Source organism: Purpureocillium lilacinum (assembly GCF_023168085.1).
Source record: "Purpureocillium lilacinum CBS 284.36 DNA, scaffold_1, whole genome shotgun sequence".
Lineage (NCBI taxonomy): Eukaryota > Fungi > Ascomycota > Sordariomycetes > Hypocreales > Ophiocordycipitaceae > Purpureocillium > Purpureocillium lilacinum.
This window is the reverse complement of record NW_027072111.1, coordinates 6,488,052-6,506,439: the sequence shown is the minus strand read 5'-3', so window position 1 is coordinate 6,506,439 and position 18,388 is coordinate 6,488,052. Positions and strand designations below refer to the sequence as shown.

General features: G+C 60.9%; 4 protein-coding genes across 4 annotated transcripts; all 4 read left to right on the top strand.

The window, feature by feature from the left end:
- Positions 1 to 1,084: 1,084 nt before the first annotated feature.
- PLICBS_001577 (uncharacterized protein) lies at positions 1,085 to 3,469 on the top strand (the record flags this gene model as incomplete). Its single annotated transcript, XM_065599859.1, has 4 exons — positions 1,085 to 1,418; positions 1,737 to 2,058; positions 2,464 to 2,774; positions 2,865 to 3,469. 4 exons carry the CDS (start codon positions 1,085 to 1,087, stop codon positions 3,467 to 3,469), a joined length of 1,572 nt encoding a protein of 523 aa, XP_065455931.1.
- A 1,056-nt stretch (positions 3,470 to 4,525) lies between these two features.
- PLICBS_001576 (uncharacterized protein) lies at positions 4,526 to 6,201 on the top strand (the record flags this gene model as incomplete). The annotated part of the gene is made up of 2 exons (XM_018317337.2): positions 4,526 to 4,755; positions 4,896 to 6,201. 2 exons carry the CDS (start codon positions 4,526 to 4,528, stop codon positions 6,199 to 6,201), a joined length of 1,536 nt encoding a protein of 511 aa, XP_018182862.1.
- Positions 6,202 to 9,073: 2,872 nt separating this feature from the next.
- PLICBS_001575 (uncharacterized protein) lies at positions 9,074 to 11,884 on the top strand (the record flags this gene model as incomplete). Its single annotated transcript, XM_018317338.2, has 2 exons — positions 9,074 to 11,408; positions 11,463 to 11,884. The coding sequence occupies 2 exons, from the start codon at positions 9,074 to 9,076 to the stop codon at positions 11,882 to 11,884; spliced, it is 2,757 nt and encodes a 918-aa protein (XP_018182863.2).
- Positions 11,885 to 13,148: 1,264 nt separating this feature from the next.
- Positions 13,149 to 13,694, top strand: PLICBS_001574 (uncharacterized protein; the record flags this gene model as incomplete). Its single annotated transcript, XM_018317339.2, has 1 exon — positions 13,149 to 13,694. One exon carries the CDS (start codon positions 13,149 to 13,151, stop codon positions 13,692 to 13,694), a length of 546 nt encoding a protein of 181 aa, XP_018182864.1.
- Between the last annotated feature and the right edge of the window lie 4,694 nt (positions 13,695 to 18,388).

Genomic DNA, 18,388 nt, shown 5'->3' with positions numbered 1-18,388 from the left:
AGAGAAAGTGAAATTCGCATCTGTCTCGATTCCATGCTTCATGGATTGTAACTCGTACAACGGACATATAGATGCGACCCGCCTCTTCACCGCCAGTCCCCAATCCGCAGACGCTTGCAGCACGGCTTCGAAGACAGCCAGCTCCCTTGTGTCACCGCACACGAACCTGCAGCAATTGTGAAGACGAATCTGACATTCGAGGAGCCTCGTCTCCGCGCCACACGGTCAGGCCGTCACAGGCCGGAGACGGACCCCCTGGTTGCTTTGGCCGAGGTACAACACATGAGCCCAGGACCCGCTTCATCTCCAGACGCGGTGCGAGGTCCATCAACACGAAAGCCCCGGCCAGACGCGACGCTGGGCTGTGATGATCGGAGCCAAGCAGCCCACCACCCCGACCGACGGAATACTATTGGGCCCCTGCCCAACCACAAATAGTGCCGCGGGCAGCCAGGGGTCCAGTGTTGTCACAGCAACGACCGAGACCCCAGACTCAGCTGGTTTGGGGTGCTCACTACGGGAAGGCTCGGGGGAAAGGGGGATCAGGAAGCTCCGGGGTATGATCTCTGAGGGCACAGAAGCCCGAGGCAACTGCCATTGCTTTCGTGTCTGCCAGCGATCGAGGGTCGAAGCGGATCGCCTCAATCGACGGGGCGGGAGGAGAGGAGCCCAAGTGGGTTGCAGCGACGCGCCTCGCCCAGCAGGACCGTGTCCCAAGGTGACACGAACAGCTAACCGGCACCGCCGTGGCGATAATAAATCTAATCATCAATGGATGCAGATTCGAAGGCGGCAACCCAATGGCGGCGCTCCACGACGCCATGTATGTACCGTGCGTGCAAGGGGGGTTGGGCTCGGCTGGGCTCTGCCGCGGCAGGAGGGCGACGGCGGCACGGAACTTGGAACTCGTACGGCAACTTGGTACGTGTACTCCGATGTGTGTACGGGCTCCTCTCCATTGCCTGGGCGTCGACGAGTCAGTCGGGTACCATTGGCAGGTCAATTCGAGACGGCTCGTGCCCAGTCTTCCCGCCAGCCATGTCGCTCCGCCCGCTGAGCTGGGTCGAGGACGCACCGGGCGACAATGGGCTTTGTGCAGCTCGACAGGAATGCTCGAGGCGGGAGCTTGTCGGGGCGGCAGCGTGGCGGCCATGAGATCTGCCACTTTGCTACGGGGCCTTCCCGCGCTGCCGCATTCCTGTGGCCCAGCCCCCTCCGATGCCGAAACACCATTCGCATGAGGAGCCAACGAGTCGAGGCGTCGCAACGCAACGCAACGCGACGCAGTACCCAGCATCAGCAGTGGTTGGGCCCTGGGCTGTGCTTGCATGGTTCGACGGCCGAGTCGGAGACGTTTGTTGGCGAAGGTTGGCGCCGCTGTGGAGTCTGGACGCACGGCTATGCCGCTTTGGACGCCAGTAAACAACGACTGTAAACACGGCGGCCCGGATAGACACACCCTGTCGACGCAACGGCGGGCGTCGTCCAATCCAGCCCCCGTCCTCAAAACCCATCGCGCGTCTGCCGCTGCTGTCCTTCTCCATCCTTTCCTCCAATTACCTCCATCCACATCAGACAAACGAGCGCAAAGACCACCAGGACAAGAAGACTTCAAGAGGCATACCCCAAGTCCTCGCCCTTCTTTCCTTTCTCTTCGACTTTTGTTTCCCAGGAACAAAAGCCAGGGAACCTTCTTGTCTTCCTTTCGTGCTGCTAGCTACGGAAGGTTGTATGAGAAGATTCTCTCGCGCCAGCAAAAGTCGCCAATCTGGACTTTGAGGCCCGCGTCCCCGTCCCCTTCAGCATCTTCCCATCGTCATATCGGGACAGCGAAGCGCAGACCACCACCCAGCAGACTCACCAGGAGGTCGACATCCAGCTTCCCCCCAAGCAGCCAGCCGGACGGGAAGGTCAATACTCTTCTTACACCGCCAACGTCGATCTCCCACACCGTGGTGAGAACCGCTACAGCGAAGAAGAGGTCCGCATCACACGTGAAGAAGAGCGTTACCGCCGTCCCGGTTTCCAGCACGAGCAGTACGTCAAGGAGGACCGCCGGTACGTGTTTGCGCTCTCGCATCTTGCTTCTCTCTCGCTCCTCCCAACCGCCTGCCCAGCCACTCTCCTCCATACCCCATCTCTCCCCCCTTCTCCCGCCCGCCCAAAATCGCCCCATCCACGCGTCCCGCGAAAAAGCAAGCCAGCCAGCCCGCTTGGATGGATGGATGCGGTGTGATCGATGACAGGGTGCCGTTCCGCGGTCGCAGCCAATGCATCCACCGCAGCTGAGTCTGGCAGGGCCCATGCGTCCGCTCCCGGAGGCCCCCGGCCCAGGGGACCCTGGCCCGGCGCAGGATCTGTTGACCTAGAAACGGGGTTGCTTGCCTGCCTGCCTGGCCTTGCCTGCCTCTCTCCCAACAAACAAAGACCACACGGACTGACATGTCTTCTCTTCTCTCTCAGACCTACACGCACTGAGTATAACGACACTCACATTGAGATCGATACTCATCGCCACCCCTACGCCAACCCCATCGACGTCGCTGAGCGTGAATACCGAGAGCGTTTCCGCCCCCAGTATTCCACCACCGTAGACGCCCCTGCCCGCCCTCAGTACACCACCGAGAGCGTCAAGGTCAACGAGTACACCGTTGACGGAGCATCTGCCCGCCCTACCTACACGGAGAACGTCAAGATCACCGAGGAGACCGTTGAGCCTTCCCGCTTCAGCCTCGCCAACCAAAAGTCCAACATGGGTTACTACGACGAGGACGGTGAGTGATGGACCCCCAATGCCGACCCGTGCCCGAAGGGTGCACGGCCATGTAAGACAAGTCTCATCATGCTAACGACTGAGGGTGCAGGCCACTACCACTCCTTCCGCCACGGGATTCACAAGCTGGCCGACAAGATTGTGCACCCCAGCGGCCACCACCACTACCACCATGACCACATCGACGTGGACATTCGCGAGACGGTGACGGGCCCCCGTCCCCGTCCCGGCGACTCGGGCGACTCGTACCTGCCCAACACGGTCACGATCCCGTGCCACCACATCCGGCTGGGCGACTTCCTGATGCTCCAGGGCCGGCCGTGCCAGGTGATCCGCATCTCGACGTCGCCGGCGACGGGCCAGTACCGCTACCTGGGCGTGGACCTGTTCACCAAGCAGCTGCACGAGGAGTCGTCCTTCATCTCCAACCCGGCGCCCAGCGTCGTGGTGCAGACGATGCTCGGCCCCGTCTTCAAGCAGTACCGCGTCCTGGACATGCACGACGGCCGCGTCGTCGCCATGACGGAGACGGGCGACGTCAAGCAGGGCCTGGCCGTCATCGACCAGTCCAATCTGTGGTCGCGCCTGCACAACGCGTTCGAGTCTGGCCGCGGCAGCGTCCGCGTCCTGGTCCTCAACGACTCGGGCCGCGAGCTCGCCGTCGACATGAAGGTCATCCACGGCTCGCGCCTGTAAAGGCCACAACCGCCCGCGCCCGCGCTCCTTTGACGGAGGACACGGCGGGCAGGGTGCGGCGCCACGCGTGCGCATCCGACGCCGTGGAATCGAGGGTCATTGGATTGTAGAACATTCGCCGCGCTTTGGGTTTTAATGGACGGACATGTTTCATTGGAAATTCGGAGTCGCATGAGCAGCACGTACGGTAGATAGGACATTATGTACATCGGCCAATGAATGTCGTTTCATACTACCTGAGTAGTCGTACTGTGCTGTTACCTAGTCGCGATGCTGTGCTGGTTGTGATGTGATGGCCCGCCAGAGCTGTTCCCGTGACAGCTCTCAGGGTTCTCAGTTGCGCGACCCTGGGGCGGCCCAGTGTCAATCACGCATTGGCAGCGTCCGCTAGCCCGCGCCCGATCAGGCAAGTGGTTGCCAGCCTCCCCCGGGTACCGCGCCCTTGCGCTGCCGTCTTGCCGTCCAGGTTCCCGCCCATTGCGAGCTGCGTCGCGCATGAAGATGGAATAAATCTCTTGACAGAAATCAAGGCCTTGTTTGATGTTGATAAGACTCGTAGGCGGTGGCTAACATCCGCGTTTTGGCTGCGCGAGGCTGCGTATCGCATGGTCGCGGTGGTGGCATCGGTTTATGGATGGGCGAGTTGGCCGACGGTGAGGAGGAGGTGGTAGGCGCTGTAAGACGAACGAGCATTATCGCGGCGTGCGGAGGCACGGGGACACACACACACCACCTGCATGCGGAGGAATGGCGACGTATGATGATACGGGGTTCGTTCCCCCCATCCCTCCCTCCCTCCCAACCGCTGGTCTGGGTCCGGCGAGACAGACCTCGGAGCTTATTTATTTATCGCCCTGATTCCCCCTCATCCTCATACAGCAGCGCCACCTCCCATTGTCCAACTTGCAGTGCAAAACGTGTCTGACACGGTTCTTGCACGGAGTCGTGTGTGTCTGTGTGTGGTTGACTCACTCCAGCGCTCACAGCCCCTCACAGCCAGCGCACCTGAGAAGCACGAGTACGGAATAGCAAGTAACGACAACTTCATCGAGCACCATGGGGGGCCAGCCGTCCAAGGTCGCCGTGGACGAGAAGCGTGCCGTCGAGCGCTTCCGCGCCATGACCATCCGCGAGGGGGACGAGGGGGACTACGTCGAGATTGGAGACGGCTCGCAGCACGATGAAAAGGACGGGGGGCATAGAGCGCCGAATAGGGAGCCCGAGGGCCTGCCGCTGGATGCCGTGGCCGCGCTGCCGTCCAGCATCCTTGCGGACCCCAAGAATAGGTGAGACCTCACGATATGCGCAAACGTTGTCATCTTTCGTAGATGCGCCCGGCGCAGAAGGCCCAGTGGCAGGATGAGGAGAACCGCGTTCACGCCGAGTAGCTGAGCTGAGCTGACTGGCATCCGTTCACCAACAACAGACTCGCCCTCGCGGCCCTCAGCTCCGCCAACCCCAAGCAGGTCCTCACGCAGCTCCCCGCCCAAATCGCCGACCAGCAAGTCTTCAACGTCAAGATCCCCTTCGAGGGCGGGCCCATCACCAACCAGCGCTCGAGCGGGCGGTGCTGGCTCTTCGCCTCGACCAACGTCTTCCGCGTCGCCCTCATGCGGCGCTACCACCTCGACGCCTTCGAGCTGTCGCAGGCCTACCTCTTCTACTGGGACAAGCTCGAAAAGGCAAACTGGTTCCTCGAGCAGGTCATCGAGACGGCCGCCGACGAGGACCTCGACGGGCGCCTCGTCCAGGCGCTGCTCGCGGACCCCGTCTCTGATGGCGGCCAGTGGGACATGGTGTATAACCTCGTCGACAAGTACGGCCTCGTGCCCCAGACTCTGTACCCGGATGGCTGGAATGCCAAGAACTCTTCTGTTCTGAACGCGACCGTCGTCAACAAGCTGCGTGAGTACGCGCTGCGTCTGCGGGCCTTTGCGAGGCGCGATCAACCCACGCCCCCAGCCCTGCTCAGTGCCATCAAGATCACCATGATGCGCGAGATCCAAAAGATCATGACACTGTTGCTCGGCCCGCCCCCGAGCCCGACAAAGGCGTTTACGTGGCAGTACAACGATAAGGACGGCAAGGCGCACGAGCTCACCATCACGCCAAAGGACTTTGCCAAGAACATCACCAGCAGCGACTTCCGGGTCACCTCGGCCGTCATCGAGAGCATGGTGTCCCTCGTCAACGACCCGCGGCACGACCCGCTGTCTCTTCTCACCGTGTCGCGCCTGGGCAACGTGGTCGGCGGCCGGGGCGTGAGCTACATCAACGTGGACATGGACACGCTCAAGGAGGCGTGCGTCAAGATGCTCAAGGCCGGCCTGCCCATCTTCTTCGGGTCAGACGTCGGCCAGTTCAGCAACAGCGCGTCGGGCATCATGGACCTCGACCTGATCGATTACGAGGTCGGCATCGGGTCGTCCCTCCTCGGCATGAGCAAGGCGGAGAGGCTGCTGACGGGCGAGAGCCAGATGACTCACGCCATGGTCCTGACGGCGGTACACGTTGACGAGCAGACGGGCAAGCCGATACGGTGGAGGGTGCAGAACAGCTGGGGCACCGACGCGGGAGACAAGGGGTGGTTCGTCATGAGCGATGCCTGGATGGACGAGTTTGTGTATCAGGCCGTCGTCGACCCACGCTTCTGCAGCAAGGAGGTCAGGGACGTCCTGAAGAAGGAGCCCGTTGTGCTGCCACTGTGGGATCCGATGGGCTCTCTGGCCTAGACGGTTCGCCATCGCCACTTCCGAGAGGACTCTGTACATATGTCAGGGATGAGCCCTGCTGGAGCAGCCCGCGAAGTGTGTCTGTGATTTTTTCTCTTTGGACATCATTCGTTGTTTGGCAAGAATCAGGTAGCGGTGCGGGCCCCGTCCTGCACTCTACGGGTCCCATGACGGCGGCATACGAATGTGCAAATCACCGAGATTTGATATTGGGTGCCCGTCGGCGGGGAGCTCGGTCTTCTCTGGCAGCCGCATTGTCGCAGATGGCAGGCCAGGAGGCAAAGTCCGTGTGTCTCATGCTGCATGCTAGTCGATTACGGCTTGGCTCTCGGGACTGTCTAGGGGCGTAGTAAACTCCGCAGCTAGCATCTGTGCCAGGATCATGGATGCTGAGTAGGCGGCTCGTAGCGTTTATGCCCAACCTGAACACTTCTTGCGGGTAAACGCTGCGTTTTCGCCCAGCGATGCTGGTCAGATGTCGTCCTGTCCTACTTCGTAGAGAACCGCACTTTCACGATGTGTGCATTTGCCACTCTTCGGCAGTTACACGAGAGCACATGGGGTTTGTGCGACTCTGAGGTATGCTGCTGACCAACCCGTTGATCTTTGTTGATGTGGTTTGGCTTCATGGGGCGCTGTCGTAGCTGCTGAGTGGCCTCGTCGGGCATCAGAAGCACGAGTGAAACCGGGAGACACAAAGTTGATGGCGAGGCTCCCCGTTTACCTCAACGAGTCAGGCCAAATATGGATTTGATTTAGTGATGATCATTGCAGTCTCCAGGTGGTTGGGCCATCTGACTTGGAGCCCAACGATTCATTGACGATGGGGTTGCATCTGATGATAATTTTGTGCGGATCAAAAAAGCTGGGCGAGTCGCTGGAGCAAGAGCGGATCCTGCTCCCCCGGTGAAAATTGACGATGCCCGCCCGAGGCTGCGGAGGTCAAGGACAAAACAATTGGCAGATTTGGAATTGAAGACTCGTACCTCTGCCAAGACTGGATGACTTACTGACGAGACGCGAGCGTGGCGGTGGCCAACACTGGCGCGTTGCGCTCGGAAGGAGCCACCACGCCATGCAATGCTCCTTCCGAGTTATAGTTGTAGTAACGTGACAGCTCTGCCTCAATCTGCTCTGCTTTGTCAGGGAAACTTCGAGAACCGCAGTGTACCAGAGCACGCACCAATCCATCAATCATCACCAGCTCGAGAAATGCCCGCTGTCTTGCATTGCGCGTAGTTGCCGAAGGCAGCATCACCATCGGTCACACGAGATCGCGCGATGCGCCCCCGTCCTTTTCGAGTATCGCCATTCGCTTCTGCACCAACAGAGGCAAACGGGCAGACAGACACCTCAGACGGCGAGTGCCATGCAATCCACCAGCCTTCAACGACGCGAGACCCGCCAAGGCGATCGCACACGAGGTACAGAGATACAAGACTCCACCTTCGCCGGGCATCGCTCGCATTGTCCACCGAGGGCAAGGTTTGGCCATGCCCCATCGAGGCGACGCTGGGCCGCTAAGCGGCGAGGCAATGGCTCCGAAACACCGGCCAACGGGTGGCAACGGTCACCTGGGCCTTGGCCGAGAGACGTCATTGCACCCACGAGCTGAAGGCTGCCGAAGCCCGCCCTAAACTGGGGGGGGGAACCGAAGCCCAGGACAGGACAGGACAAGACAGGAGGCGTCCGGAGCTATCAAACGCCCACGCCAAAGCAAGACGAGGCTGAAGCAAAGGAAAGGTTGCGCATGCGGCTGGACGATGTACGCAGGCAAATCGCACGCGCAGTAGCACCATCGTCGACGCTGCCCGCAGGGTCCTGACCCAGTCGAAAGGTACGCTTTCGACGCCCCCTTCGCCGGAGCCCGCCCAAGACCCGTACCCATCGTCGCTGGCGCCCCTTGACTCGAGGTCCCGGTTGGATGGCGTGAGGCGCCAGCATTCCAAGGAAACGGCCCGTCGGGAGCAGAGGGGCCTTGCGGCACAGGCTGGAGCCCAACCCGCCGCCGACCTGGCCCAATGTTGCCCATCTCCAGGGGGTCCCTCGAACCCCGACGAGTCTGACGTCGATCCGTCGTCTCGCCCGTCCCGCCCCGCCGAGCTCCAGACAAGGCCGCTGGCTCCAGGCGACGGCCATCCTGACGTGGTGGCCCTGGCGACAAAGTCGTCATTCCCCAACCCAGCGTCCGCGGCAGTGGCATCCCTGCATTTTCGCCCAGTCGTCCACGGCCGCAATCTTGTTGTCTTGACACCCGATCAACCGGCGCGCCTTTGGTCGCCGCTTCCTCCCTTGGCTTGGGCTTCAATCCCGCCGCCGCGGGCAAGATAATAAACTCTCCCGCCAAGGCGCCAGGCCTGCATCGCGTGTGCACCTGCAGCAGTTCGTCATCGGCCGTTGAGCCCGTGGCATAAGCGCGCCGGCGGCGACACGGCGAACTACTGCTCCGACCACTTCGTACGAGTACGAGCTACCGCTGCGACCGTGGTCTGTTCGGCGAGCACGAGCCCAGCAAGGCCCAGGTCCACCCGCATAAGCACAAGCACCGCCCGGGCAGGGCGACCGATCTGCCCCTCCTCGCAGCCAGTAACGCATAATCTGGGCATCTCACAGCAGGAACCCCTCCCCCTTGCTGGAGACTCTCATTCAAGACGCCAGCCCTGCTTCGGGCACAAAGTGCGAAATCCAAAGGGACCAACACCAAGCCTTTCTACCTGTCGGCGCCCCTCACCTCGCAGCTCCGACTTTTCCATCCTCCTGCCACCGGCTCCTCCGCCTCACTCGAGCTCCCCGGCTGGCTCGCCGACCCCAGACAGCACAGTCACTGCTCCCCGAGCGCAAGTAGGCTCTGCGGGCATCGCGGGTCGTCATCATGACCGACCGCTATCGAGGATATCCGCCTCCTCCCGGGCCACCCCGGGCGCCGCCCACCTTCAACCCGGCCAGAGCGTCCATGCCCACCAGCATAGGATACAGCTCAATGTATGCGGGCGACATGCACGTCATGCCGTCAGCAACACCGAGACACTACGTCGCTACGCCCCGAGGCTACACAACCTCCACGACGTCGTCCGGCGTGCCGACCACCACGCGCACGTACGCAGTCACCCCGGACTCGCGGCAGCGGGCCGGCACTCGCGAGAGCAGCCGCACTCGGCGCTCGACTCTCGACTCCACCAGCAGACCGCCAGTCATCATTACCACTACGCAGAAGGACAGGCCACACGCCGCGTCGTCGCATTCGTCAAACGCCCGCACCGGCAGCCCGATCCGAGACGAGTACCGCGCCAGCGATGGACAGTTTTACTCGCAGCCCGCGTCGTCCATTCGGTCTCGGAGCACCGCTCGTCCGTATCACGCCTCCTCGGGCAGCGAGGACTTTGGCAGATCCCGGGACCGCAGCGACTCTCTGCTGAGCCCTCGCGAAGTCGACGCATATCGCAGCTCTCGACCGTCGGTGGTGTATCCCAGCGACCCCAAGCATAGCAACGCCGCCATCGATTACGGCGACGACGGCTACCAGTACACCAACGCTGGCGAGTTGGCTCGATATGACCTCGATCATTCGAAGCCCACAAGGCCGCGCCGACACGACAGCATGGACAGGGGCTACTACCGGCCTAATGTCAACTACAATGCTGACCAGCGGAGCTTCAACGTCCACACAAGCAGCGACCTGGCAGGCAACTACAACATGAACACAAGCCGGCCCTATGAGGGCCGAGGCGGGCCGCCGCCGTCGAGTCGGGGCTTCGACAAGATCAACCGCGGCTATGACTCTCGGGGCATCCCTCCGGCAGCACCCGTCCCACCTTCACCAACCACTTCGCAACTAGAAGTCCCTGGAGCTTCATCGGAGAGGGCCGATGCTGGTCGACGGAGCCGGCCTCTCTCGCTGCACCAGGATGGTGCCGCGCGATCGTTGCATCACGACGAGTACTACCGCAGCCGCGAGGACGAGCGTTCTATGCGAGATCTCCGCGATCGTGACCGTGACCGCTCTCGCGACGTCGAACGTGCGTATGAACAGCCGCGATTCAAGGACGAGAGCGTCACCACTCGCGGCTTTGGCATTCGGACAGACCTGTTGGACGGCCCTAGCGATGCAAGGGAGCGCCGGCGAGAGCCTCGACCTGAAGAACCGAAGAGGGTATCCGACGAAGAGCTCGTGCGCGCAGCTGATGCGGAGCGGGACGACCGCCTCCGTACCCGGCAGGCAATGCCTGACGACCGCCGCGAAAAGCGAGTGGAGCGCAGGGAGAGTGACGAAGACGACAAAGAACGTTCCCGCATCCGTGACAAGGTAGCGGCTGGCGTCGGCGTTGCAGCGGCCGCTGTAGGACTTGTGCCTTCACACAAAGAAGGAGAGAAGAGAGAAGAGCCATCCAGAGACGTCAGCCGGCGTCGAAGTCCCGACGAAGACCGCGAGCGGCGCAGAGAAACGGAACCACCCGAGAAGGCGTCGGTCCCGATACGAGACCGCGACTATGAGAGAGAGCGAGAGGGAGGGCGCGAGCGACCTCGGGAGGAGTCCCGCGACCGTACAGCGGCCACTGACCGCCATCGACGAGATGCAGAAGCCAGGCTGGCTGGAGAGGCTGTCGTTTCCGCATCAGACTCGGATGACAACCGGCGTGCATCACGGCGACACCGCCCCTCTCATGGCTTCAACCCAAATGACGCGTCCGATCTGAAGCAGCTCAAAGATCAACTCGCTGCCATGGATGTCACAGAGAGGGAGCCAGGGCGAGGTGGCGACCCGCCAGTCGTTGAAGAGAAGAGGCGTGCTCGGTCACCATCGCCTGGGCGCGGGGGTCGCAGCTCGAGAGACTCTTCTCGAGACGAGCCACGCGGTCGCGAGCTGATGATCGCATCGGACGAGGCGAAACACGTCCGGCTTGTCTCGCCGCCCAAGGACAAGTCAGATGAGAAGCCTCTCAAGGGGATTTTGAAGCAGCCAAAATCCAGCTTCCCGGAAGAAGCCAATCCCATCCGTGAAGGTGTCGCCCCTCACAAGGAGGACAAGAAGCTGAAGGAGGCTCCAGCGGGTGCCAGGTGGACCAAGATCAACCGAAAGATCGTGAATCCGGAGGCTCTAACGGTCGGCAAGGAGAGATTCGAGGTACGCGACGACTTTGTCATTGTTCTTCGCGTCCTGAGCAAGGAGGAAATCCAAGCGTACGCCGCCGCAACGCAGGTTCTCCGAGGTACGTACCCGTTTGTTTCTGCCGATTCGTTGCGTGATACTAATGACATCTCAGAGAGGCGGCGAAACAAGAGTGACGGCGATCGGGACCGGGACCGGGACCGCGGCCGCGGCCGCGACAAGGACCATGACCGCGATGAAGAGCAAGACGAGGACGAGGATGCGGGCCGACGGCACCATCATCATCACCATCATCATCGCCACAGAGACGATGCTGGAGAAGAGGGCAAGGAGCGAGAGCGTGACCGTGATCGCGACCGGGACCGCGACCGCGACCGCGACCGTGATCGTGACCGTGATCGTGACCGTGACCGTGACCGCGAGCGCGAGCGTGACAAAGACCGAGACCGAGACAGGCGTAGGCGTCACAGACGGGAGGACGAGGACGAATACGAACCTCGACCGAGGGAGTCAGAGCAACCTCACTACCACCATCGATCGTTCCGAGAGCGCGAGAGAGCGGCAACTGAGGCATGAGGAGGGGCGTAGGCGCGTTTCAGCGTTGCTTGTCACGAGTATACGGCGATGTACAATCTGGGAACCACTATGTACGATGACATGAGTCTAGGACGATGCTTTTAGGCCGCGATTTGGAATATCATAGTGTTTCATTGCTTGTCGACTTACTTTCATCTTGGATGTCGCCGTAGCTTGTGTTTATCCCTTACCCGTCCGGACTTGCCGCCTCCTTCTCGCAAGAACCGTCCGATATCGCCAGGTTGTTTTCCCTTACACAAGCTGGGCGAGACAACAGCCAACAGTTCTGTTCAAAGCGCGGCAAACTCGCAAAGCGCGGCAACCGAAAAATGACGGAGCTATTTGCCAGTTTTTCCTCTTCATTTCTCAACGCCATACTCGTAGAGGCAGTCGCCGAACACTGAATGCCTACCATGTTGGTCACGACATGACGATATGCCAACCAAGAGGACGCTTCAACTGGAGCGATCAGCTCGCTGGCCCAATGATGTCGCGTCAACAGCGACGCTTTGCTCTCCTCAAATCTCACGATGCATCAAAGGGGGCAGTCAAGGGACTTTTGTCGGACCTTTTGTTGGAACTTTTGTAGGAACTTTTGTCGGCCCTAGTGCGAATATACGCGCTAACGACGGTTCCTGGACTTCCGATTGGGTGCAGCAGTTGGCGCTAGCACTAGGGTTACTATATATAGTGACGCTAGCACGTCGTTATTAAGGCGGTCAGGCAGCAGCGGCATGTAGCGTCGGGGTATCAGTCGGGCTGTATGGGGCCAAGCCCGTCTGTGTGTCTTGTGTGTCGTGGTGTTGGCGAAGGAACACACGACGGACGGGGCGGACGCGCGCGTTGGGGCGGATGGGCAGGTAAGCAGGCAGTGAGGGAGATGGGAGGTTCAGAGCTGTGACTTTGTCTTGCCGTGATGAGCAGGAGGAAGAGGAGGTTACGGGTTGATGTGGATGGAGTACCGATGAGCCGCGGCGATGGGAGCTGGTCGAGCAGGACAACGGCGACTGGAAAAGTATAAATACTGAGGTTGAGAAAGCGTCTGGTGAGTGAAGGAAGAAGAGCATCGCAGACCAAGAAAGAGACAGAGACCGACAGACAGACAGAGACAGACAGACATCACTGCTTTGCGAGCATCGTTGCAACTTCATCTTCTGCATCTGGCTCACTTCCATCAAAACTCCAAGAAACCATCACTTCACGCCCAAGCTCCTCCTCTTCTTCACTTATACATCTACATCTACTTCGTTATATCTCCGCAGCCATGGCTCCCACTTCCTTCCACCTCGAGCCCAAGTCCTTCACGCCCCCGACCAAGACGCGCCCCCTGCGCGTCAGCTTCGTGAGCAGCACCGGGCGCAAGACCAACCCCATGTACCCGGCGACGCTGCTGCGGCTCTCGTACCGCTTCGTCGACGACCGGTACGACGAGGACCACGTCGACTACGGCATGGAGATTTTCAGCCCCGAGGTGATTGTCCCGCGCGAGGTGACGCTCGTGGAGAGGCACGACAACGACCACAACAACAACGCCAGCGACTCTGAGGATGGTGGCAGCGGCAGCTCCGACGAGGGCGCAGCAGCGGCAGCGACGACGACTCTGCCCCTGTACGCCTTCGAGGTGCCGCGCGACCAGGTCCCCTGCGTGCCCATTTGCAAGCCCGAGACAGCCCCCGCCGAGGTGACGCTCTACGCGTGGCGCCAGGACAAGTTCCTGGGCCAGTGGCCGCTCGGGCAGGTCAAGGGCCTGGGCCACGGTGTGCCGAAGGAGGCGGCGCGGCGGCAGCCGGCGCGTCAGGCGTCGCAGTAGAAATAAGACCACTGCAGACAGAGCAAGCAAGCAGCGCAAAAAGGGGGGCGAGTGGCAGCGCGCGTCTCTGAGTCAAGTCCAGGTCAGGATGAGAAAACGGGCGCGCGGGAAGGAGCTGATGGTGGTGGTGGCGGCGGCGGCGGATGGTGAAAGGGCCGGCTCGAGGCAAACAAACGGGCTGCGCGTGGATGAGGAAGAGAACGAGGAGATGGGGAAGTTGATCTGTCAACTGTTTGCTACTTACTACATGTATGTCGATTGCTACAACAATGATGACAATGATGATATCTCAGCCGCCGGGCTTGGAGATAGCAAGGCGCGTCCAGACACTCAGCCTCACAATCACAACGGTGACGACGAACACGCCGTCGCTCTTCTCCCTCGGTGACTGGACCAGTCCCCCTCGGCACCGGCACCAGCAGCAGCAAGCTGGCGGGCTGGCATAGCCACTGCCACCGTATGTATGTGTGAGGCATCCGAGGTCCTCCAACTCCAAGCTGAGCGGTATGATGACTCTTCTCCTCTTCCCCTCCCCCTCCACCTCTCAGCTCGAGTGAGCGGTGACACAAGACCTTAACAGGTCGAGAACCCCCCCTCTCCTCGCCTCACCTAGGGACATTTGCCTTTCGTATCGTCAGCGGGGTCTCATCCGGCCCATCGCCACTCGTCGGCCGTTCGGTAGCCTTCCTCCCTCCCTCCCTCTCTTCCCTCTTTTCACCGCGTCCAACCACCGGAGCACGGCGTGACCACCACTTGGCCGCCCGGCCAGCCGCCCGGCCGCCCCGACATCACCTCTCATCGCTCAGAAACACCCCGCGTCTCTCCCTCTGTCACAAATATTGTGCTGTACCCGTACCGCACCGTGCCGTGCCGTGCCGTATCGTATGGAGCTTGTATAGACGGAGAACATGGGCAGACAAGAAACAGAAAATGACTTGCGTACAGGTAGGTGTGGTGGTGATGGTCTTTGTATGACCATGACTGCATCGAACCCGCGTCGTCGTGCCCTCCCTCCCCCTTTCGCGCTCGCACACTACCAAGTACCATACACACACAGACACACCCCTTTTCACTCACTTGCCGTGTCCTCGGCTCAGCCGCATGTAAGAGCTCTTCAACTCTTGTTCATCAAAGCGCAGCAACCCCTCCCCACCGCTTCCCGTGTCCACTTGGCCGGAAAGTCTTGCTGCCGGCCCTGCGCAACGACTGTAGATGAATGCGATGAGAGGAGATTCGTGGACAACGGCCCCGGAGCAAACCGGGAACCCTCATCCAGCGTCGTGAATCGCTTCCAACAATAGATATCGGGAACCTTGCCTTGCCCTACCCATCGGGACCCTTGGCCCGCTTCGTACGCATGTCGCCCGTGCATACATACATACACACATACATGCAAGTCTTGCCCATGAGGGCCACAGGGCGCCCTCGTCCCCCCCCTGCCACCGTATCCGGGACATTGGCACGGGATCCTGCATGCTATTTACGTATGTACGAAGTACGCGCATACTCGCTCGGACACACTCACTGGTCACGTCCCGCCATGCCATCAGCCGACAGCATCGTCGTAGCGATGCGCTATAAAAAGGGGCTCCGTCCGGGTACGCGCATGGCGCGACCTCATCTGTGATTCCCCCCTCGCCGTTCCGTCGCCATATGTGCGAAATTGCCTCTTTGTGCCCGTCACAGCCCAGCGTTCCAATGCGGACAGCTCGTTCGCAGGGTTCCAGCCAAGAGCGCAAACGTCCGGCTCCGTGGCCGGAGCCTTCCTGGCGCCCCCCCTTTGTGTCACCACCTTGGCTTCGCGCACGCTGGCATCGATGAGCATCGACGTCGTGTAACCCACCACCATGGCCCGCCACGGCCTTCCCTCCTTTTGGCTCCCCCCGGCCGGAGGGACAGCTCCATTCACTCCGTTCACTCCGACGTGCTACGCCAGCTTGCCCATCGAGCGTGGCGACCATGGCAGGCGGGACCTCTCCCACCCCTCTTCCTGCTCCTCTGCCGCCGCTGAATCCAAGCTCGGAAGTATCGGCCTTGGCCATCACATTCTGGGGCAATGCGATCCGTAATGAAACATGAGCTTTGTGTTCCTGGACCCAGCATCGGGCAGAGGGTTAGGTGGGCCGGCACGCGAGCGGGACGATACCACTGTAGCCGCCGTCGGTGGCAGACTGCATGTGTGAGCTTCCCGGGAAGAATGAGGCAACTCTGCAGGCAGTCAGAAATTAAGGGCAAGTTCGGCCAGGTTGTGTGGTCTTCCGACATGACCGCGCCGCTCGGTGCGGCTGCTTGAGACGAGCGATGGGTCTCACTTGCCCGACACGGCGTGGTCCGCTTCATACTTGAAGCCTGCGTAGACACTTCGCAACAAGGATAAGCTGAAGTCGGAGCGCCGTGATGCCTCGGCGCGCTGCAAGCCTTGGTCTCTAAAGGTAGACGAAACCGGGACGGGAATGCCTCAGCCAAGAACACTCCTTCGTTGCACACACGAAGCACGTGCCCCCGCGCCATGTGTTGTCCCGGAGTGCTGGCAAGAAGAGTTCCTTGGAGGGCTGTGACCCAAACAAAGACAATTCGAGCACCGCTTGGCCTTCATGGCGGGCATATGTCCCCAGTCTCGCCGCACGTCCACGCTGTTTCGACCGTGACGGGAGGCCAGGCCGGATGGCGACCCACAAGTCCCGAGTCCCGTTCAAGTTGGCCGGTGTGTCTTATGGGCTCGGCAGTTGTCAGAAACTCTAACACGCATGATATGATGTGTTTACCGGACAGGAGTAAGCCTCCTATTCCTACCCTCCCAGAACGGGCAGTGGCCGCGAGGGGCTCCAGTCACCGGCCGGCCGCTCTCCGCGGCCAGTCGACGTGCCAGCTTCGATAGACGAATGAAACCGAGCACTGCCCCTTTGTTTGCCTGCCCAGGTGCTTGCCGGTGTGGGAAGACGGACGGAGCCACAACAAGGCCCTCCCGGACCGTTCTCCCACCAGCTCGCCTGCAGCTCAAGCTAGGTCTGTGGGTGGGCATGCATGGACCTCTTCACCGCGACTCCTCGAGGTCCCCATCCCCCTGCACCCAAGCTGCACCGCAAGCGCCTTGCCGCTCGGGCTGGGGAAACGCAGGGGCTGCGAGCTATCGACGAACTGGACACGATCGAGGACCAGCGAATGAGACACGCCGCAAGGATGGTTCGACCGGGCTGAGCAGCGCGTCTCGTGTGCCATCTTCGATCTTTATGCGTGCGAATGGTCCATGTCTGCTTCATACAGAGCACAGTTTGTGTCCGCCCCATCGCAGTGAACCATTGGCGGCAAACTACCCGCACCGTGGACTGACGTGTCCCGAAGCTTGACAGCTCCGGCCCCGGCAGAGCTACCTGAGCGTCGTGTTGACCGCGGTTGGCTTGATGTCATGTGCTTCTTGAGCATGCTCACGGAAAGGCCGGAGCTTGATGTCTGGGCGATGGACAGCGGCGTGTCCCTGTTTCCAGCGCGGGAGTCCAATCGTGGTCCGCGCCTCGAACCCAGTCACTACATAGTCGAAGAAGGTCTGGGACGTCGTAAAGCTAGAGAGACGGGAAGCCATCGTGCTAGAGAAGCATGGCGGCAACCCCTGCCGAACGAAGCAGCTTCGCCTGGCTCATAAAGTGCCACTGCCACTCCAGTGCTGTGAATTGGACACCAGACTTTGTGTTCCAGCCGCAAGACATGCACGGAGCTGTGTGTCTTGAGAAATGCGACGGCCACCTCGACCTCATCATGCCACGTCTTGCGCAAGCGAAGACTTGCAATGGTGCTGAGGCGAGCCCTTCGGCACGGCTCCTGACCGACAACTCAAGCGCTGAAAGGAAAAGCAAACACCATCAGATCAGTGACCCCCTGGTTCAACCAGAATTCGTTCTCGAAGCCCCTCTGTGGGCCGCATTATGCCTCGAGATGCGAGTATCATCCCTGTTCCCTTGCACGCTCGGTCGGCGCGGAAAGCGGGAGCCAGCCGGGACAGGCTCCTGTCACGAGGGCCATGAGCCAAATATCCGCCATTGAATGCAACGGTTTTTACCGACTCGACAGAGCGGCCACGCTTCAGTGGCGGGTCAACGTCCGACAGCCGGTCTGCTTGGGCTCACTGGGCCGTCGAATGCAGCCCTCGCCAAGCATCATCCTCCGATAGCCCGTTTCGTACCCTGATGAAGCTCATCTAAATACGGACACAGGCTCCATGCGACGCCGCTGCTCCGTTTGTCCTTGTGGTGAAGTGGCGCCGCCGACGGTCGACAGCAACACCGGGAGACAGGGGTACTGACTCGCCAGGGCCTCGTGCCATCCAAGCGCAGTGAGACGGTGTAATGACCAGGGGGTGGCAGTACCCACCTGGAGTCGGGAGTTGCCGCCCACAGCTATGCCTCCATCTTTGTTACTCAGCTGCCGACTCTGAATCGCCAGGCTGCTGCGCAGAGCATCTTCGGTCCCAGTTGCGAAAGACGTCGTTCTTCTTGACCCGGCGGGGAAAGGCGGCCACGCGTGGCCCGGTGATTAAATGACGGCAAAACAACGCCGTGGCACTTCCGTGGAGAACCACGCGCTCGCAGCGGCCGATTGTTCCCAGGACGGGACGTTGTCGGCTCCCGTCGAGTGGAGCCATACGCGTCGTCGAATCAAGGACGAGCAAGGCAGATTAAATCCATCAAAAAGGTGTGTGT